This window comes from Nothoprocta perdicaria, unplaced genomic scaffold (genome assembly GCF_003342845.1).
Source record: "Nothoprocta perdicaria isolate Ctin4 unplaced genomic scaffold, notPer1 scaffold_164, whole genome shotgun sequence".
Lineage (NCBI taxonomy): Eukaryota > Metazoa > Chordata > Aves > Tinamiformes > Tinamidae > Nothoprocta > Nothoprocta perdicaria.
Window position 1 is genome coordinate 109,571 of NW_020454805.1, and position 21,464 is coordinate 131,034.

The 21,464-nt window shown below is 41.8% G+C and overlaps 2 protein-coding genes across 4 annotated transcripts; one reads left to right on the plus strand and one right to left on the minus strand.

The window, feature by feature from the left end:
- Window positions 1-274: 274 nt before the first annotated feature.
- GTPBP4 (GTP binding protein 4) lies at window positions 275-9,741 on the plus strand. Its single transcript, XM_026035676.1, has 17 exons — window positions 275-341; window positions 826-996; window positions 1,743-1,846; window positions 1,958-2,094; window positions 2,725-2,825; window positions 3,207-3,299; window positions 3,786-3,977; window positions 4,058-4,123; window positions 4,955-5,044; window positions 5,306-5,416; window positions 5,699-5,776; window positions 5,885-5,936; window positions 6,082-6,182; window positions 6,870-7,067; window positions 8,145-8,210; window positions 9,323-9,457; window positions 9,555-9,741. The coding sequence occupies exons 1-17, from the start codon at window positions 294-296 to the stop codon at window positions 9,705-9,707; spliced, it is 1,896 nt and encodes a 631-aa protein (XP_025891461.1). The 5' UTR covers window positions 275-293; the 3' UTR covers window positions 9,708-9,741.
- A 1,482-nt stretch (window positions 9,742-11,223) lies between these two features.
- On the minus strand, window positions 11,224-16,811 carry LOC112944275 (isopentenyl-diphosphate Delta-isomerase 1). Of its 3 annotated transcripts, none has more exons than XM_026035673.1 (5): window positions 16,790-16,811; window positions 15,854-16,017; window positions 14,852-14,944; window positions 13,711-13,841; window positions 11,224-12,641 (listed from the first exon to the last, which is right to left on the minus strand). In XM_026035673.1, exons 2-5 carry the CDS (start codon window positions 15,993-15,995, stop codon window positions 12,324-12,326), a joined length of 684 nt encoding a protein of 227 aa, XP_025891458.1. In that variant the 5' UTR covers window positions 15,996-16,017; window positions 16,790-16,811; the 3' UTR covers window positions 11,224-12,323. The 3 variants fall into 3 exon arrangements, with proteins under 3 accessions (XP_025891458.1, XP_025891460.1, XP_025891459.1); XM_026035675.1 differs by lacking the exon at window positions 16,790-16,811 and adding an exon at window positions 16,671-16,685; XM_026035674.1 differs by lacking the exon at window positions 16,790-16,811 and having other exon boundaries at window positions 15,854-16,106.
- Window positions 16,812-21,464: the final 4,653 nt, after the last annotated feature.

Sequence of the window (21,464 nt, forward strand, 5' to 3'; positions counted from 1 at the left end):
TTCTGTCCGCTTCTACATTTTTCCTTTTTCTTTTAAATCCACCTTGATCCCATCGACCCTCAGCACTGACGGGAGCCCCTCCTCGGTGCTAATTAGCTTTTAACCTTAGCTTCACCTCCCACGGGGGACACAAACGCGCGCGCCGCCCGCGCCGCCATCTCAGCGCCCGCCCCGGCAGCGTCCCGACCGCCTCCCGCCTCCCTCCCGGCGGCGGCGCAGGCGCGGGGCGGCCTCGCCTCGCCTCGCGAGAGGCGGCGCTTCCCCCTCGGCGGCGGCGCGTGGCAGGCGGCGGCATGGCGCTCTACAACTTCAAGAAGATCACCGTGGTGCCCTCCGCCAAGGTAATGGCGCCTCCCCGCGCGCTCCTCCCGCCGGGCGCCCCCCGCCGCGCGGCGCCTCGCGCGGCCCCCGCCGCACGCGCGCGGGCAGCGCGGCCTCCTCCCCCCCGTCCCGTCCCGCGTGGCCCCGGACTTCGGCACTTCCCCCCCGCCGGGGGTTGTGGTCTCGCCCTGCGCTGGGCTCCAGGCGTGGCGGCGCGTACCATGTTCTCGCGGCGGGGGGTGCCGCGCAGTGGGCGCTTCCGCCCTGAATGAAGGCCTGTGGGCACTAATGTCGACCTAGACCGTGCTGATAGTCGCACTCCTTGGTGCCCGCAGCAGCCTTGCAATGAGTTGCTTTAAAACATGCAAAAATTCCTGCATTTCCACCTCACAATACAGCACAGAGGCCCTTGGCCTGCTCCTCCACCAGGGCAAAAGTAAAGGCCGGTACAGCCCTGCTGCTCCCTGGCAGGTTGTGTAATTAACGGCGTCTCTTTAATTGCAGGACTTCATAGATCTGACATTGTCGAAGACTCAACGTAAGACCCCAACCGTCATTCATAAACATTATCAAATCCATCGGATTCGACAGTTTTACATGCGAAAAGTCAAATTCACACAACAGAATTACCATGATAGACTCACCCAGATCTTAACAGACTTCCCCAAATTAGACGTGAGTGTTTTGTCATTTGATAATACAAAGGATCTTTGCTTTCAAGGCATCATGAATACCTCTGCAGCACTGTACTGGTTTTATTTGAGTTTATTTTGATAAAGCTAATTAAGCTAATTCTGAGCTGATTCAATGCATAGGACATTTTGACTGAAAGAAGGTAATTTTAGCCTGCATGTACTACAAGGGTACTCTATACCTGCCAGGAAATGGAGTCTAAGTTCTGCCCCTAAGTGGTTACCGAATAATGAATTTTGGAAGGTTTTTATCTTAACTGATCAAGTTGATTTGACAGAAACTGCTACTGAGTGTGGAAAAAGAAAGTTTTTTTTAGAGTCTGTATGTTGTTTCTGCTTGATTCTTCTTTGTGTAGATAGAAATCGTGATTTTTTTGTGGTTAGTCTTCCCTAAAAAATACCAGGAGGAAGTAAGAAATATCCAAACATGAGGCATTGCCTCTTCAAAAGTTTTTCTTTGACAGCATGAACACTATTCCTGGCTCTATATAGAATATTATTGAAAACACAGTTAGAGAAGATGCCCATGATGTAGTTTTCAGCAGCTGCAACTGAGTCTATGCATCCAGAAGGGTTTTTTGTAGGCAGTTTGTGCTTAAATTGTTAATCTACAACCTTCTTGTGTTGTCATTTGTACTGCAGAATTGAGGAAAAAGAGGAACTTATGTAGCTATTATTATCTTAAGGAAAATAATTGGATTTTAATTTTATTTTATATTTTTGTTTTAGGATATTCATCCTTTTTATGCAGATTTGATGAATGTTCTCTACGACAAAGATCACTACAAGCTGGCTTTAGGACAGATTAATATTGCCAAAAATCTGATTGACAAGTAAGGAACATAATTTCTCCATTTTTGTGCTTGTCCATTTGGTTGGTGGCTTCTTATCTTCTTATTTCTTATTATCTTCTTATTTCTTCCTATCTCTTTCTGTCCCCACAGTGTTGCTAAAGACTACGTGAGGCTGATGAAATACGGTGATTCCCTTTACCGCTGCAAGCAGCTGAAGCGTGCTGCCCTGGGACGCATGTGCACCATTATCAAAAGACAGAAACAAAGCTTGGAGTATTTGGAGCAAGGTGTGGGTTCTCGATAGACTAAAATAAGTCTGTGGAAGAGGATGTAAAATTCTTCCTTACAGAAGACATTTAAACTGTGACTGTTAACAGTAGCTGATAAAAAGAATGTGTTTAGTACAGCACTTGGTACAGGAACCGTAAAAATAGTTCTAAAACCCCAAGATACTTCTAGTTTGTTTTCTGATTGGTTTTCTCCTTTTTTTTTTCAGATTTTGTAAGTGTTGCTCATTACTGTTACAAGTGTTTCTTGTCACGTTCATGCACTTACTATCTTCACCCATGTTTGTAGAATTAGTGTTTAACATTTCCCCCACATTATTCCTTACCTCAGCCTATGCTATCTCATTTGATCAGGTCATTCTAATTGAGGTGGACACAGACTTTAACTCTTAAAGTATTTGTAGAGTTTCTTTTATTTCGTATGTACATAATTCTGGTATTTATAGAGTTTCTTTTCTATGTAGATAATTCTGTACTTAACAAACAAATTTTCAAAAATAATCAGTAAATCAATTTATAAAATACAAAAAAAACCCAGTGAAGCTGTGTATAAAAACTTCAGAGTATGTTTTTTTCTTTGTTTTTTGTTAAATTATCTTAAACTGTCACAACAAACATTTAACATTTCAGTGCGACAACATTTGTCTCGTTTGCCAACCATCGATCCCAATACACGAACTCTTCTGTTGTGTGGTTATCCAAATGTTGGAAAATCTAGCTTTATAAATAAGGTATGTGAATTCTTTTTCAAAATAATAGAGATACGATTTAATTAAAATATTTTAAGATAACATTTAAAGAATTTGATGTCATCGTGGCACTGTCTTTTGTCCAGAGGTAACAAGTACATATAGAGATTGAGTGAAATTCAGCTGAGGGATAAATGGAAAATTACAAAGGATTTGACTTAAAATACTGTAAGATTTTATATCATCACCTTTACTAAAATGACAGGTTTAACATACATTCTGATAGAGCTATTCCTGCAGAGAATGAGGCAGAATAATCACTTTGTTAGTTTTCCTTTAGCAGAGGAAGTGTATTATAGTTTTGATTTACTGCTTCCCAGTTCAGGAAATTTTTATTAAATGTTTATGAATAATTGTTTTAAGGTTACAAGAGCAGATGTTGAAGTGCAGCCTTATGCCTTTACCACAAAATCTCTCTTTGTGGGACACATGGATTATAGATATCTACGTTGGCAGGTAAGTACTGCTCCTGTCTTACACTTTCTTGAACAATTAACTGGTTGCAAATTGGTTCTCCATTTTGCAATGTGAGCTGCATTTTCTTATCTTGAGGAGACAAGTGTCTGAGAGCAGCTGTGCAGGATTTTAAATGCATTGTGCCAAATGAGGTTAGTAGTCTACATCTGTTCTAAGAACATGCAGGTAGATGGGTGTGTTTTCAGTTTGAGAGAAGAATTGGAACTGCAGTTACTCATTGAAGACTTCTTATCACTGTCAAATTCTGGCAGTTGAGGCAGGTTATTTGTTATTCTGAAAACACATTCTTCCATCACTCCATTTCCATATTCTCAATTTTGCTTAATTGACAGTTTCACTTACGTTTGAAAATCAAGAACATAAGTCATAAAAGGCAATATTGACCAGCAGTCAAGACCTTACAAAATGCTTTATTAAATTGTCTTGTAATAAGGTCTGAGTTAATTATATTTATGTGAATTTTAGGTGGTAGATACTCCAGGTATTTTGGATCATCCTTTGGAAGAGAGGAACACCATCGAGATGCAGGCTATAACAGCACTCGCCCATCTTCGTGCTGCTGTGCTGTATGTGATGGATGTGTCTGAACAGTGTGGGCACAGCCTGGAGGAGCAAGTAGAACTCTTCAGAAATATTAAACCGTTATTTGCTAACAAGGTAGATTTACATTGTTAATCAAATCCAGGCCTTTATAATGTGATAACAGGGATAATGAGACTTATTTTTCTGTTTACTAGCCACTTATAGTTGTTGCCAACAAGTGTGATGTGAAGAGGATTGCAGAACTTCCCGAAGAGAGTCAGGTCAGAATGCTTCCCATTCCCTGCTTTTTCTGGTATTTGCAAAAATGCATATCATGGGCCAAAAGAGACAGAGGCCATGGGCCATATCAGACAGAGACTTTTATGTGTCATTTCGTAACTTTATAATAATATAACAGAAAGTCTTTTTCCAGGTCTTGCTATGTATCTTTTTAAGTATAATACTCTATTTAAAGTGTTCTATAATAATCTATTTAGTATTATTTCTATAACATTCTAATAAGTATATTGTATAATATTCTATTTAAGTATTAAGCATAATAATATCTTTTTAAGACTATAATATTCTTCCCTGAATATTATAAACCCAAGCAGAAGACAACCCCTTAGCTGTTTCAGAAATCGTTGAGACGGTGAGGGCTTCCCTTGACCGGGGTAGTTGGACCTAAGACTGAACAAGCTCTGTCCACTGATTTCCATTTCAGTGGGAGTTCAGAGACAGGGAGCACTAGATAGGGAGGTACTGCTGAACAATTGCTGTAGAAGGCTGTAGAAATCTCTGTTGGGCAGCAGCTGGTATATCCAAGGCTTATGTTTTTTTACACGCATAAGTTCAGGGATACATGAAGTTTTTATTTCTCTGTCTTCCTCTCTCTTTTGCTTATGTGTCCTTATGTATTTTTTGCATAGAAGGTAGCTATTTAAAAACTAAAAAGATTAAATAAGACTGTAGCCATAAAGTTGGTCATATTTTTGGAATACATTTTACAAGTTGCATAGGTTAATATTTGATTAAAATTTCTATTCTTCGTAGTAATGGTCTAGAAAGAAATCTGTAGAGTATAATTTTTTGGAATGATGCTTTCTTTTCAGAAAATATTTGAAAGTTTTCAAGCAGAAGGATTTTCTGTAATAGAAACAAGTACTTTAACAGAAGAAGGTGTAATCCAAGTTAAAACAGAAGTAAGTTTCTTCATTTTCAGTTTTGTTCCCAATGAACAGATAATTATTTTGCTTCATTCGTGTGCATTTAGTTGCTGTAAAACGATGCATTATGGTGACAAGCTCTAAGCATGCTTTCTCTATATAATCTGTTACTTTTCATTATAAAAATCAGCTGTATGGAAAATATGAATCATAGTCATGTGAAGCTTGGTAACAGCACTGTTTGATGTACCAGGAAGTCTCTTACTCCTTTCCACCTCTTGCTGTGTTCGCTCTTAGGCCTGTGACAGACTGTTGGCCCATCGTGTTGATACTAAAATGAAAGGAAATAAGGTGAATGAAGTGTTGAATAGATTACATTTGGCCATCCCAGCTAAAAGAGATAACAAGGTAGGATGCATATTTACCTTTTGTTTTCTTTGCTATATTTTTCAGTACTCTTGAAAATGTAGAAAGAATCAAAGTTCTCTCTTGGCTAAACATGTGAACAGGTTAATGTGATGAGAGTAATGTGTTTGCTTTTCATCTATAAATGCCTCTGCTGATGGGTGAGTCAGCTTGGGGCTTTATTTCCTTGAGGAGTAGAATATGGTAGAAATCCATAGCATTATAAAAACTATGTATTCAAGGATTTGATGCTGGTTTTGAGGGGGAATTTTGCATTAATTTCAGGAACGGCTGCCCTTTATACCTGAGGGGGCAATAGCACGTAAGAAACGTATGGAAGTGGATGCACCCAGGAGGAAGCTGGTAAGTGGCATCTCTTAAGTAGGAAATAAGCAGATTATCTTTAAATTTGCCAAATTAACACATATACTTGAAAATAGAAGGTATATAGAGCCGTGTTTATCTTTTCAGGAAAGAGATCTTGAACTTGAAATGGGAGATGATTATATTTTGGATCTTCAGAGTAAGTATCAAGTTTCTATGCTTAAGTGGTATCATGCTGCTTAAGAATATGACTTTTTTAATTATTATGTGAGTATTGTCTTTTAACACTGAGCACTTCTTTGAGATTATTTTGACACTTCTAATAACTTTTTAACTTTTTTAAGAATACTGGGACTTGATGAATTCCTCTGAAAAATACGATAAGATACCAGAGATATGGGAAGGCCATAATATACTTGACTACATTGATCCAGATATCATGAAAGTGAGTTTTCCATTATTCTTTTTACACTTTTCTGCTTTTCAGTCTTTCATTTTAGTGTAAATGACTGTATTTGCACACAAAAACAGTGTGTCAAGAAAAGAAATCTTACACTATCTGAACTTACCATGGGGAAAGATACTGTGTTCTGAATAACTAGGGACAGAATTTCAGAAGAATGAAACATTGCTTTACCTTGTCAAAAGGTGACTCATTGAGGTTGACCCGTTGGCTGTAGAGAGAAGGAATGCAGTTATGCTGTGCGGCTCATTTGAGTAGCTGGTACTCCAGGCTCTTGCTGAATGTAAAAAGGAAAATTTTTGAGAGCATAGTGCCATAATCAGCACACCTAAGGCAGGTCAAGCTATGGTACATCAATGTAGTAGGCAAGTTTAGGGCAGCCGTACAAATGCAGCAAAACTGCGCTACAGTGTGAGCTAGGAAACCTGTGTAGTTTTGCACCCCATGGCTTCTTGGACAGTAATCCCTTTCTGACTGCTTCAGGCATTCCTGGAAGGATCGTTATCAAGAACATGGGTCCTTTATATGGCCTGCATGATGTTTCTGTCATAGCTCAGGTCAATATCAAAATGTAATTTTGAGATCCTCAGATTATAAATCATTTTTGATTTTAACTTGTGATCCAAAACCAAAAGTCTTGATTTTCATTTGATCTCTTCAAATTTTAAGAAACTAGAAGAATTAGAAAAAGAAGAAGAGCTGAGAGAAGCTGCTGGAGAGTATGACAGTGAACCGGAAAGTGAAGATGAAGAAATGATGGAAATCCGACATCTGGCACAAAAGATCCGAGAAAAAAAGAAACTGAAAATCCTGCAGTCAAAGGAGAAAGATACACGGGGGCCGAGGATGCCTAGAACAGCTAAGAAGGCAAGTATAGAACATACTGCATTATAAAATCTTGCTGATGTGTAACTGTATAAGACAGTATAAGAATTTTGTGTAGTGGAACCGGCCGCTTTTTCTCATGTTCTACTCTCATGTTTTTTTGCTTTCTTCTGTGTTCGTACAAGTGTTCATCGTGGTTATGGAGGTACACAAAGTGATTTGTATTATGTCACACAAGTTTTCTGTTAGATTAGTATTTGCATAGCAAAAAAGGTTTCAGGAATATAATCCAGCTCATTTAGATGGGTTGCTGCATGGGATTTTTAATTTATTGTAATTTATGTAGGAAATCAGAATTTTGAGATTTTTTTAAAAATCAAAGTTGTGTAAAATTTGTCACAAGATCTTCTTTTACTGGAGAAGATTTTTTTTTTTTTTGTGGAAGCTAGATAGTTTTTTTTTGTAGTGACAACAACTCTTGTAACCAGTACAAAAGGTTGCCAGATACAGACCTGAAAAAAACACACTTTTTCAGAAAATGAAATTTGCTAATTTTGTACATATATATATATATATGGGTACAATATTGTAGTATTATATAATACTATACTTAATTATTACAATAAAGTATATTTTTATGTATATATATGAGTGTGTGTATATATACACATATATACACACTTATATATACATATATGTCTGTATATATACAGGTATATACACACACGCATACATATATGTTATTACATATGTTATGCCCGACAGTGTATGCCTTTTTGGGAGAGAAACATTTCTGATAAAAGCATCCCTTCCTCTTTCTCCCCCCTTGAAAAAAGAAAAAGCAAACTGTTTGAAAGATTTGGAGTGCTTTGATAAATCCTGTTATTATGGATTTATAGATAATCAATTGGATACGAAACTATGACTTTCATAGAATGGTTGTGCAGGGTGCCATAAGAAATAAATTTGTAGTATTTACATATAGTATATAGTATTTGTCTGTAGAGTCCGGTAAGTCTATATATATATACATAGACTTATGGCCATTTATTAGGACAAAAAATAGATAGAATCAATGTTTTTAAAGTAAAATGTGATTTCTTGACGTTATTTTTACAGGTTCAGCGGAAGGTGCTGGAGAAGGAAATGACAGATCTTGGTCTCGACATGACTAATAAAGATGATGTAAGCTTTTTGCTCATTAGATATTATGGCTGTCTACAAGAGATTAGTTTCACTGTAGGCTAAACTTCTTTGAGCTCTTCTGAAATACGTGTGATAGCTAGTACAAGAGTGAGGTGGGATTTATTAAGGAGGAAATGTGAAATCTGAGGTGGGTGACATGGTTATAACAGGCTGGGGTACCTGAACATCCTCTCCTGGTATTTATAAGGAATCACAAATAAATATAAGCACTGCTTTCTATTAGGACTTTGATTGCATTTGTATATGGCTCCAGAACTTGGTATACAAGTTGGGATCAGCTAATTAATCAGACTTAAATTCAAGACTATGTTGTTGGATGGAATACTGTTATGTCAGAAAGAGAAATAATGACAGATCAGGCTCTTCTTTTCATAGTTCATCAATGATGTGAATTCTAGTCAAAGCTCTTGATTGCCTGGTGGGCATTTTTAGTTGCTGTACAGTCATGGACTGTCAGTTCGAAACCTAGATTTGCCTTGGGAAATCATTTTATTTTATCATATGTTTTTAAAAAGAAATCCATTTTGTATGGCAAATCCAGGAGTATTAACAGCTATCTGAAACTTGAGACCTTAATTCTTTAAATAAACTAGGGGCTGGGGAACAAGCTGACGCTGCATTATACCTCTGAAATAAGCATGTGTGGTTTTCAGAGCTGACATGCCATGTTGATTTAGGAGCTCTCTCAGTGATGTCCTTTGTTCTATAAAGAGAGAGCAAGGAATCAGTGTGGATTTCTTCATTGCTTTTATTGCTGCTGTTGTAAAATCACTTCAATATTGCTATCCACTGATTTTTCTATCAAATTATATTCATGAGTTTACTCAAAAAAACAGAAAACTGTGGAATTCAATTTTAAGAGAACACTCCAGTGTCCTTTGAAATTTGAATATTGCTGTAGGACAGGTAGACCATGATGAGCTGTTGACAAGGTTATTATGTTACTGTGCTACAACCAAACTAATGCATCACAGCAGTTCATGTCTTGCTTCTTCATACTAATTTGAAATGAATGAGTGCTTTGCAATGACAACTTATATCTGTGGTGATTTTTCTATTTTTAATAATCAAAATGGTGTTCTGAATTTCAGGCACATTATGCCAGAAGGTCCCGTAGCGTTACAAGGAAACGTAAACGTGACGAGTCCGAAACCCCTAGATCTGTGGCACGAAGTCGCAGCTCCTCTCGCCCACCACGGGATGTCTCTGGTCTTCGTGATGCTAAGGTTTGTTAATTTGATCTACCCTCACAAGAACTAAAAAAAAGGGGTAAACTTATTTGGAGAGGTTACTCAGTGTGTTTGTTTGTTTGTTTTTAAATAGATGGTGAAGAAGGTCAAGACCATGGCAAAGAACGCTCAAAAGAAAATGAATCGCATGGGCAGGAAAGGAGAAGCTGACAGACACGTATTTGATTCTAAGCCAAAACATCTGTTGGCTGGGAAGAGAAAATCTGGTAAAACACAGAGAAGATGAGCCGCCTGAAATAAAGCAGAGGTTTATTAAAACTCCGTTCTGGTCCTGTTTTCCTTTTGAGCAAAAATGGAACGCTAAAAAATAATACAGTGGTAGTAGGAGGTAAGATCCCTGAATCCTAGAGAGGATCAAGTCTTGGATCTTAGTCTTGCATTTCCCTGGGTTAGTAACACTATGAGAAATTTCTCAGTCTTAAGTATTTGAAATTTCATGTAGAATTAGATTTATAATGAGCTAAAATCAAGAAATAAAGTGCTTAGCAGTATAACTGCCATGGGAACTAAACCTGTACCCTTCATTAGAAGCTGAGGCAGCGAGGCTCGGCTTCCTGGGCTGGAGGTTAGTGTTTGGGCACTGACCTAGTTCGGAACGAACGTGAGATGCACTTGTACACTAGGCCAAATAAAGACGGAAGCTGGAGAGGTAGCTGCTGTTCCAGGGATGCTCCAGGGTTACTGAGCAGTAACCATCCCTGTACTAACGTGAGCAGGCAGCATCACAACTTGGGTTTTTCACATTTCAGATACGCAAAAGAGTCAAAACTTGCTTGTTAGTTCATGTCAATTACGCTACTGTCATCCTCAGTTAAGGAACACATTTTTCCATAGAGACACGTCTTGGTGCTTGGAACAAAATATATTCTGTCAAATATTAAATATTCCTTTTTGTCTTTAGCTAAAAAACAAGGCAGGAAAGATCTGGAGGTTAGTAAAGCTGTGCATTATAAATGTAGTGCATGAACAAAGCAATGATAAAACAGTTTTTAAGATTAAACTGGAATCCAATAAAATGCACATGTAAAATAGCACCAGAATGGCAAAGGGGGAAAATCCTTTGTCTTGTTTTTCTTCTTTGAACTATTTGTTTTAAACACAGGAGAAACAGGATTGCTCAGCTGCCAACTTACGTATTCGAGCATTATGTATAATTCTCTTTTCTTTCCTCCTCTACTAAGCACTTTGGTATTAGAAAATATTTTCTAATACCAGACAAGAAGTTTAAAGTTGAAAAAAAAGTAACTTTCCAGAAAGTTTAAAAAATGCAAAATTTTGCGCACAGCTTCTTAGTGCACACTATGTCTATTCCAGGATATGGTCTCTCTGCTTTTGCTTCAAGTAGGTTATTTGAACTAGATGAGAGGAACTTTGTTAAAATAAAGTGACATCCAGCACATAACCCTGCTTCAGTGATGTTAACTAAGCAGTTTGTTCTTTTCAGTGTAGTAATTTCAGAAGTTACTTCTCACATGGATGTAAGCCTGGGGGAAAAAAAAGGAAACAAAAAACACAGTCCACAGTTTAAAGTATTTTAATCCTTAGTCATATCTTTAAATCACATTTCTTTTAAAAACTACCTTAATACATTACAAAGGTAATGCAGCTGATAGAACTGAATTCAACAGAGCTGTTATTTTATGATTCCCTCTCCCACTACTATTTGCTGTAAGGGAACACATCCAAAATGCAAGAACTTGACCCTAAAACTTCAAATGTTGAACCAGGAGACCCTGGCACAAAATAACTTCAATGCTGCAGTTGTAATTGTTTTGAGAAAAAGAATCTGAAAAATCTACTTTTATCATACAACCAGGTACAGTTTTGTTACAATCCTGTTTCATGCACAGGGAGAACTGATTAACATCTAATTTTACTAGAAAATCTCTGGTAGAGATTAACCAGAAAGGAATACAGGTTTTTGAATAGTCTGCTATCAGAAGACATCATTAAAGCTTTCAGGGAGGAAAACAGGAACTATGTAAGTTCAGACTGAAATAATGCTTTCATTAGCCACTGTCTAATTAAAAACAGCAACAAAAACAGAGCAAAACACAACCCTACTCTGTTAACCAGTAAGCAACTGCAAGCTCAAAAAGCAGTAGCTCAAACACTCAAATAGAATTTCTCATTAGCTAAAACTAAGATTTCGTGTAATGCCATGAACTCTCAAACTTGAATTTTGGGGTTTGAACAACTATTTAAGTCACAGGTTTGAGTTGTCAGGGACTTCAGAAAGGGTCTCAGTAGGTAACTGCAACAGAAAAACTTTCATCAAGATGTCCAATTTTCCAGGAGCTGGAGAGGTGCCATGTGCAGCACAACCCTCCTGCAAAGAACCTGCCTCATGTCAGGTTATCTAGTACTTGCATTTGGAGTAACGAACCATTAGTTTCTAATTAAAGATGTTCAGAAAACTAGCTGTTACTTAACCAAAAAGGAAGAGTTTAAGCCCTGTGTGAAGCAGAACAGATACTCTCTCTACTGAAGGAGCTGCTCAGGTGATGTCTAACTTCTCTTACAGAAGGAAACAAGAGCAAACTGGATGCACACATCTTGCACAGCTTGACCATTCTTCCACAGCCCTGGTGAGGGTTATGGTGAAAGGCAAAGCCAGGAAGCTTCCTATGTTGCCATTGCTTTTCTTAAATAACAGCAAGTTAAAGTCACACAGGGCAAATGGGGAGGGCATTTGAGGGGGGGAAGGAGGAAAAAAAAATCCACCACAACCATTTCTGGATAAAGTTAAGTATTCATTTGTTAGCACTTGAGTGAGAGTCACCACACAGCTAGTGAGACAGCACCTCCCGGGCAGCCTCCAGCACCTCCCGCTGCTGACTGCCTACATTCTGTGTATTCTTTCATGATCCACAAATTTATTCAAGTTATCCAAGTTATCCCACCACTTAAAAAGAAAGGTCTCTGCAATTAGCTTAAACCACGGAGTAATCTTAATTTCATCCTTGGAGGCTTTGTCCAACAGCTGTTTCAGTTCCTTCTGTGTCACGTAACAGTAGCTCTGGATTTCGTTAGGGTCAGGATTCAGTGTCACATCCTTCTGCACAAATAAGATGTAGTCTATTTCATGTTCACCCCAAATCCCATCCGACTTGGCCTTGTAGTGAATTCGTGTCAGGTAAGAGATTTCCTCTGGTGTAACCTACAACCGAAACACATCTTAGAATGGGGAGCAGCAAGACAAAAACAGAATACTCAAATTGCCAGGCATCACAGAATAACTAACAGCTTCTATCTTCTGTCATCTTCCTAAAACAGATTTTATTTTCTGGATGTACAATTGCAACACATTTCTTGATAAATAAAACATTTTTTTCATGGTGCTTAATTAATTTTTAATTGCACTTGCACTTTTAATCACATAGATGGCCTGGCCTTTTTCTAGCCAGATTTACCCTATAGTATATTGGGTGTTTTCTTTCTCTCTGCAGTAACTTAAGTTTTAAACAGTGTTTACCAGAGCTTGACGTGCATTTACTGAAGCACTAAATCAATACTGAAACATGTGCGCTTACCCATTATTCCCAACCAAGACCAGACAACCATTTAAAGCCAAGATCAAAACTTGGCTTTCAACGTCCAACACTGTTCTGCAGGGACTGGTGCAAGCTGCAGACAAGCTAAGTAATTCTGGGGACAATGTAACCATCTGCTTTCCCAGTTATCTTGCTGTTCCTCCCTTTGTTTGCGACACAGACACACTCAGTTCCAAGGTGTAGAACGAGGTTTCAACCACCAGCCTCACCCAGCAGGTTCTGCCCGGCCCTCTGTGCACTCTTAAATCGCCAAATGAAAAGAGGGGTGCCAGGAGAAGGCTGTTTGATCTGTCTGGAGGCAACACCTGATGCCCTGGTCACCTTCTCCTGCCCCCCTGCAGGAGAGTTCAGCACGGAGCCTCCCCACACGACCTGGGCAAGCAGGAGGGCCAGTCCCAGCACCCACTGGTAGAACTGAAGCAATAAAACGCTTCATTACTCTGTGATTTACTCTTTGGCTCATATTTACTTCAAGCAGTGAAATACTCTAAGTGTCATTTAGTGAGATAAGCTTTTGAGACTCCAAAATATAGAGCAAGAAGTCTCGCATTCATTACATCATCCAGAGATGAAGTTAAATTTTAGTTCTCAGGCTGATGCCGCCTGCCAGATGTGGTTACCAGGGGAAAACCTGAATAGTGACTGATGATTTACATTTCTCCCTCCTTCCTTTACCTGCTCCAAGGGAATTCCTAATTCTGCTTTCAGTCTTCTCTGTGCTGCTCTCCGAACACCAATGGCATCATTTTCTTCCAGTTCCAGGGGATGGCTTAGTGGATGGCTGCAACACGTGTTGGTAAAACAATCTGCAAGGAATTTGCATCAGTGCAGTGCTTAGAACAGTAACATCATATATAACTGTAATATCATCTATAACTGTTCATCCATAAATGGTAATTAAAGTAACATTGGGGAGTTTACATTCAACAGAGCATTGAGCATTCTCCCAGAATGTGCAAAAACTAACTCACAGCGAGCAAATAAGCAGGTCACACTTGCAATCGTAGAACAGATCTTCCATAATATGTGTCAAGTATATTAAAAACTAATGCAGAGACACAACTGCCCTCAGTCAACCCTTGACCTTTAAGAATCTATCTCAAAAGCACCTAAAAGACAGTCTAGTTACCTACAAAGTACACCTGTCCTGTTGATTTTTTAGTGATTAAAGAAAAATATCTTTAAGGTAATCTTTTTTTAAGGAAAGAAAGATCTTCCTACAACTGGAAAAGCTCACAAATACAGAAGTTTATTTTCCAAGTGGAACTCTAAAACAGGCAGTTTTAGGTTTCTCCCAATGTGTCCCATGCAAGCTACTTTTGTTTCCTTCCACCTATTTTTATGCTTCTTTGCATTTACAGTAATAGTTTGGGAGTCTTCCATAATGACCCAGTCTGGCTGCAGCCGCCGTGTTTCTAGAGGCAACAAAAGTATTTGAGATTTATAGTGAGAGAAGGTCCTCTGCTCTGGCTGAGCACCACACAAGTGCTCCCCAAGCAGAATGACTCCACAACATAGCAATCACAAGTTACAGTGGAATAAAACCAATTCAACTCTGCAGAGATCCCCGAGCAGCTGCTCCAGCTCTCCCAGTGAAGCCTTTCAGCAGTGATGATCAACACCACACACTCTACACCTACACAGACAGGATCAAACAAGCCACGAGAGACTCTTTTCCCAAGAACATGTGTGACAATAAACAAGTACTCCCATTATTCCCTTGCTGCATCTATGAGAAAAGCACTTCTCAAGTTCTTTTAAAAGTAAGCACTGGCTTAAATAAAGCATTTTGATAAAGGCAGGTGTCTGCACTAACCTGGAAAAGTGATTTTAGCGTGTGATCTCTGCTGCAACAACAGCTTATTTTCTGTGTTGAATAAGAAAACACTGAATGCTCGGTGCAACAATCCTAAAAAAAAAGCATAGATAATGTTTAATGGAGGAAAAAAAGAAAAAAACATAAAAAACCTCCCAGCAGTCAAAATTCATACCTGCTAAAAATGTATTTGCAGAAAAACTCTTATTTAGTTTCTATTTCAACTTGGACCTAACATTAAGAAATTACAAAAGCTCTAAGGACAACAAGACAAGAGGGGACATCTACTAAGCCGTTAGTTCACCATTTTGCTGATGCACATTCAGCTTCTATGAAGGCTCACTATCCATAAATTTATTATGAGAAAAAGATGACACCAAAATCATGAACCTGCTGACAGAATTTCAAGGAGTGGCAAGAACTGCACATGTGTGGTGGAAGGGAATAGTAAGAATAGCAGAATTATTGATTATTAAGGCTTTTGTGTCGTTCTTCAGAACACCCATGTCTATACAAAGAAAGGTCACAAACTACTATGTGAAAATTCACAAATGTGACCAGCCAAAGTGAATTTGATTAAGTGGTTAAAATGAAAACAGAAAACCTTCGATCACCGGTAGTTGAGGCAGAATTCTGACTTAGCTACTGAAAAATCCTAGTCTCTTCTATTCATAAAAAACTCAGTGAAGAGACACTGGTGTTCTTTAGAAGAGCAACAGAGAAGCAGCTACCTAACAGAAAAACAACACTACTTTATCATCAAAATGCATGAGTCTAAGTATTGCAGAAAACATATGGCTTATATAACCATTTACCTCCCTTGCTGCTGCCTCTAACTGCTCCCTCACATTGCGACTCCCTGAAATTAAACATTAAGCCTCGCGTGGAAACCTTGTCCCTGTTTGATCCGCACCCAGTCCCACGGGGCTTCAATTTAATCACTGTGGCATTTCTGAAAACGCAGGCTCAAACTCCCCGGCCCGGCGCCCCCCCGAGCGGCACCTTTGTCGATGTTCTCGTTCAGGTGGCAGTTCTTCTTGGTGTCGGCGCCCACGGCGCGGTCGTTGTCGTCGATGAGGATGCAGCGCTCGGCCAGCAGCTGCACCTGCTGCTCGTCCAGCCCGTCCGTGCTCACCTCGGGCATCGCGGCGCCGCGGCACGTCCCGCTGAAAACACCGGCGCGCACGGATGAGGGGACGTTCGGCGGCGTGCGCACCCGCAACGCGCAGGCAGAGCGTGGGGACTCATTAAACGACTGGTTTTCCTTACGCGGTTGGTATAAGTTGTGTTTTTACGGGTTTTCTCTGACGTTTCCTGCCCATAAACCACACCACCCTGCGATTTAAAGCGGCTGCTTAAAAGATTTTATTGTTATTATTCACAAACTCCATGTAGCAGCTGCACCTGCAGAACAGACTGAACATAATATTTTGGGGGGCTGACGGAGTATTGAGAAATCAATGCTAAATTTCACCCAGAACTGGTGAAAACCTGTCTAAAGCCGCATTCTCTGCATGTTCTGCCGGGGAACTCTGCCCTGCACACTCAACCCCGGGGAGAGCACATCCGTGTGCATACATAAACGGGTATATAAACACATATAGCGTTTCCCCTCTTGCCCGGTAGAACCGGGTAACCAAACCTCGCGGCCCAAGCCCAGGAGGCCGAGGCGCTCCCGAAACAGAAAACCAAAACAAATCCCGGTCCCCGCAACCGCTGCGTCCCTCCCCGTCCCCCCGACCCGAGCACAGGGTGGCAAAACATAAAAATAATAATTAAATAAATAGAAAGGAAGGGGTGCTCTCCGTCTTTAAGCTACCTCACAGCCCGAAGCCCCTGCGGTATCTCAAGCACTGCCCGTTTTTAGGGCGCAGTTCCGGGATTTCAGCAGCCCCCTCAGCGCCCCCCGGCCGAACCCGCCGCCTCCTCTCCCCTCACCTCAGGGCACGGGTTTGCAGCAGGCAGAGGCCGGCGGCGGCGGCGCGCGGAGGCGGCGGCGGCGCGCGGCGCTGGCGGTAACGGCAGCGCCTCCCCAGCGCCCGGCCGCCCCCCGCGCCGGCCCCCCCCCCGCGCGGGCCGCGCAGCGCAGCGCGCGCCACATCGCGCCCCCCGCCGCGCCCGCCAATGGCAGCGCCGCGAGGCGCCGACGTCACGCGATCGCCCGATCGCCCCACTGCCGCGCGCGGGCGGCCCGGGGGCGGGGCTAGCCGCTGCGGCGGGATTGGCGTCGCGCAGAGCCAATGGCGGCGGGGTTCGGCGGTGGCGCTGGCCAATCCGCAGGGCGGGGAGCGGGGAGGCCGGCGGGGGTGGTGTGAGGGGCGGGCGGAGCCGGCCCCGCTCTGAGGTAGCTCGGCGGCGGCCGCGGCCTCTCTCGGACCGGCGGGGTCCTGGCGGTGACAGGAGCCCCGATCCCTCCGGGAGGCGCCGGGAGGCGCGGGACGGAGCCCGGGCTGCCGCCGTGCGGGACCCGCCAGCCCTGGGAACTATCGGGAGTCGCGAGTAACCTCAAGTGCTGCCCTCGTCCATGAAGCGGGCTGCATTGCAGTTTTAGACTAACCAGTTTGGCGCTAAACACTTACTGGGGTTCACTTTCTAGCCAGTTCTGCAGGATTTGCTGTGGTAAATGCCATAACTAGGTGCTGTAGAGCTGAACACCGTTTCTTCTTCTTCCCCCTCCCCTGTAGCACATTTCATGTATTACAGGTTTGTACAGGAACAGCAGCACTTCACCTAGCGGTTAAGCCTATGAGTGTTCGGCCTACAGCACTCCGGGCACGAGGAAGGCAGCGCAGGTCGCCCCTCCTTCACCGATAGCCGCAGTTTGTAGAAGACATTCACTAGGTTAGTTAAACATGCAAAATGCCAAGCTCAGTAGCTGCTCAGGGGACGAGGAAAGAAACACCGAGTATCTGGACAGAGGGATCAGCGGCAGGCAGGATGCAGGGATGATCTCCCCAGATAGGGCAGCGCCGCATAGGTGCGGATGGGAAGCAGGGGAACTTCAAATCAGCCTCTGTGGAAACCCAGCATTGCTACAGCCGAGTAGCTGCTCAGCAAAGCTGCTTTCGCTACGCCACGAGCTGACTGCGGATTTGGGCTTGCAGCTAAATTTTATAAAAGGCTCTGAATGATGTTCCATGCATATGGGGGCAGCACTTGCTGTGATCGCCTCCAAGTCACATCCCAGCACTTCCTTCTGATTCATTTTGATTCTTTCGGTGCACAGGCCTTTCATTTAGAAAAATCACTAGCAGAACAAAATGCTCAAAATGACAGCGAATATCTTGAAAGGGGCTCCCCTATGAAGAGCCTGGTTAAGGGAGTGTAAGGGCAGGAAGCGGTTCAAGTGGAAATGACTTGAAACCAGCAGAAAACAGAAACTTAATAATAAAAAAGAAAATGCCATCTGCTGCACATCCTTTCAACTATCACTGCTGAAAACACGAAAACATTAATACGCACTGTAAGAACTGAAACATGAACTGACTTCCTTTTATCCTGAGTCACTCTTGAGCATGAAGGGAGCAACAGTGAGCCTTGCAGAAAAACATCCTTCACGTATTGATCACTTGCGAGTTTCGTAGCTGAAAACTTTTTAAAAAGGCCAAATTGTGTGTTATATTTCTATCAGTCTGCTAATATGATCAAACATAAGCTATACAAATATCTCAAAATTATTTTAACTACTGAGATGGACATACAAAAGAGCATCACATGAGAAGATAACAAAGTAACCATGAGCTGTCTTGTCAGTAAAGCCCTGTTGGAGTAAAAGCTTCTACCCTGAAAACCAGAGATGGTGACCTAAAAATCCAGCTGACAAACCTGACGTGTCATCACAGCAGCCAAGGAGAAGACGGAGAATAATGCAGTGACACAGCCTGCACAGAGGCAGGACACCAGCAAAGTGGCCCTGGAGATTATGGGGATAAGAGACGGCCAAGACTGTAACCAAAGGTATCTCCAAGGTCAGGTGAATTATGTCACTTCTTTCATCTTTCTTCTTACTCCTCACCAGACACACTAACACCATCAAGTTAAACAGAAGACTAAGCTACCAGGTAAAATAAATGAGGAACAAACCTGGGATTTGATCTCAGCTTAAGACCCAAAGAATCTCTCATAGAACGAGCCTATCCTCAGTTTTCAGTTTCATTAAATAAAGCTACAACTTTCCATCCTTCAAATACATTTTTTTCTTTTTTAATCTTCCTCTCATTTGCTTTAATTTTTAAGACTTCCAGTTCACTCTTGTCAAGTACAGAAGTCCGCTCAGAAGTTCACTTTGCCCTGGAGCCACAGCTCTTTAGAAAACCTTGGTCTAAGTGACTCACCTGTTTGCAGAGCAAACAGCAGCCTGGATTTTATCTGAATGGGAACTCGAATCCCTTCCAGCCCCACTGCCTTTCGCTTGATCCTTCTTAAAACGCCTATTTCAGGAGAGTGGGGTGGCTTTAGCTCTTTTCAAGGAAGACAGATGGCTTTGGAGTGGAAATGTAATATATGTATACTAAATATATAAGTAGGATATTGCATTTGCATTTAATTTTGCTGCCTCAAGTTTGATGGAAAGAATGGACAGCTTCCAAATGTTTATGTACAACATAAATAATTAACACGATAATAGAGGAAACGGCTCTTTTAGAAAGGAATAATTAATATTTCTAGACTGTTGTTCTGTTCTCGATCTGTTTTACATTTTTTTTTTCCTCTCTCTTTTGTTCTGAGCTCCGGTCAGGATGCTCTGCCCTTTCCTGCTACTTTTACAGGTTTGGGAAATCTTGATTTCGGAGATTCAACTAATACTCTGTCCTGTTGCTGATTTCTATTGCCCCGTAGACAGCTTTCCTTTCCTAGGCTGTGTTCCCAAGCTCAGCAAAGGAAAGAGAAGGAATGCAGATGATCAGGAAGGTGATGTCTAGCATGACCTAACTTTTGCTACTGCTTGCAGTGCTCATAAGAAAGGTTTATTAGCTGTTGGTGAGACTCATACCAGCTGATATTGTTCCATATTTCCCTAGTTTCCTGCATTTCCACCCATGAACATTCTTCTTCTGATGGGGAGATGTGAAAAGCAGCACAGGCTGCAGTTCTGTGGGCCTAATGCTGAGTTAACCAGTGTCACTGTGGGGCTGTGACAAAACACAAACCAGGGCCAGCAGGACACCAGGATCACCTGCCATCCCTCTCTCTTGGAAAAACAGCTGCACCCACACGTCTGTTAATTCTAAGGGGAAACTCTCCCTAGACTAAGGGAAGAATAGTTTAAACTTCTGCCTTTGTTCATAAAAACATAAAGAATGATCTCTTTACTGGCCCCCTCTGTTGCAGAGTGAGCAGAAGATGCCAAGTCACCAAGTTTTTTTTTTTTTTTTTTTTTTTTTTTTTTCCCCAGAAGTGTCTCAAATGCAGGTTCTCATTCTCTCTCTGGACATTTTATCTTTGAAAATGTAGATGAAAATATTACGCTACGGTGGAATTGTATTAGGATAAAATAATTTCAGGAGGAATAATGAGATTTAAACAAGTGCCTGTGTAGGAACTAAATACCTGAGGACTACAGAATTGTGACTTGGATGGCTGGGATACCTGAAACTGCACAAACTGTGAGAACTCACAGTGAGTGAGGATGAGCAGGCAAAAATTAAGGGAACTTTTTTAGGCTGGTTTTGCCGTAGAATAGCCTCCAGGGAAGGAAAAGCAGCATCAGGGCACAAACGCTTTAGTAAACTGGTGAAAAATACTATTTTTGTCCATTTTCTTAACAGTTGCAGTGAAGATACGGCTGCAGAAGATGAGGTGGAAAGGGAAAAGAGGAGGAAAGACAACGGCAGGCTGCCAAGCACATGAAAGGAAATGCAGTATTTTTAGTCCTCGCTGCACAAAGCAGATATTCGTTTGGCCCTTTGACCACCGCCTTCTTCTGAGGCTGCAAGATAATCCGTAGGAAGAGAGAAAATAATTAGGCAGTTTTAAAGGTCTCCTTTGACTTTCGTAATCTGCTGCCATGAATGAGAATTTTAGGTGGAGGCTTTTGCGAGCGCTAATCAGCAAAGGAATTAATCACATTTCAATTACGTGTTGTAGGCTTCAAAGCGGACAGCCTGCTTGCTGCGTGTGGCGCTTGGCTTTGATTTCAGCTTCTGCCATTTGGGCCGCAGATGCCCTAAAGGAAAGCCGAGGTTTGGAACCTTCCAACCTTAGATACACAGGAAAAAAACCAAAAAAGCCCCAAACTTCCCACCGCAAAGCTTCATTTAATTTTTAACCCCCAGTTAGGACAGTGCAACTGGGACAGGGGCCCACTTGGCTATTGAGGATAAAATGCAACTCATCTTTTAAAATACGAGGATTAAGTTAATACGCGGAAGACCCAAGTTTCGGGCTAACCGAAGGCGAGGGAAGAGGGAAGGGGCCTCGCGTGCCCGGGGAGCTGCTGCACGTTGCCTCACAGACACTGCTTCCCGAAACGCGGCGGTGCTGCGGGGAAGGAGCAGGATTCAGACATGGGAATGTGGGAACGACCCTCCAGGCCCGGCGGTGTGCGTTTCGCGGCCCGGGACCCCCGTTTCGCGGCCCGGGACGGGCCCGCGGGCGGCGCCGGGAGCCGCGG

Coding starts and splice junctions, on each gene's coding strand:
- LOC112944275 (XM_026035673.1), bottom strand. CDS start 15,995: ATGCCCGAGGTGAGCACGGACGGGCTGGACGAGCAGCAGGTGCAGCTG. Junction 14,945..15,853: donor GAACGAGAACATCGACAAAG/GTGCCGCTCGGG, acceptor CTTTTTTTTTAG/GATTGTTGCACCGAGCATTC. Junction 13,842..14,851: donor CGCTAAAATCACTTTTCCAG/GTTAGTGCAGAC, acceptor AATTCCTTGCAG/ATTGTTTTACCAACACGTGT.
- GTPBP4 (XM_026035676.1), top strand. CDS start 294: ATGGCGCTCTACAACTTCAAGAAGATCACCGTGGTGCCCTCCGCCAAG. Junction 997..1,742: donor CAGACTTCCCCAAATTAGAC/GTGAGTGTTTTG, acceptor TTTTTGTTTTAG/GATATTCATCCTTTTTATGC. Junction 2,095..2,724: donor CTTGGAGTATTTGGAGCAAG/GTGTGGGTTCTC, acceptor TTAACATTTCAG/TGCGACAACATTTGTCTCGT.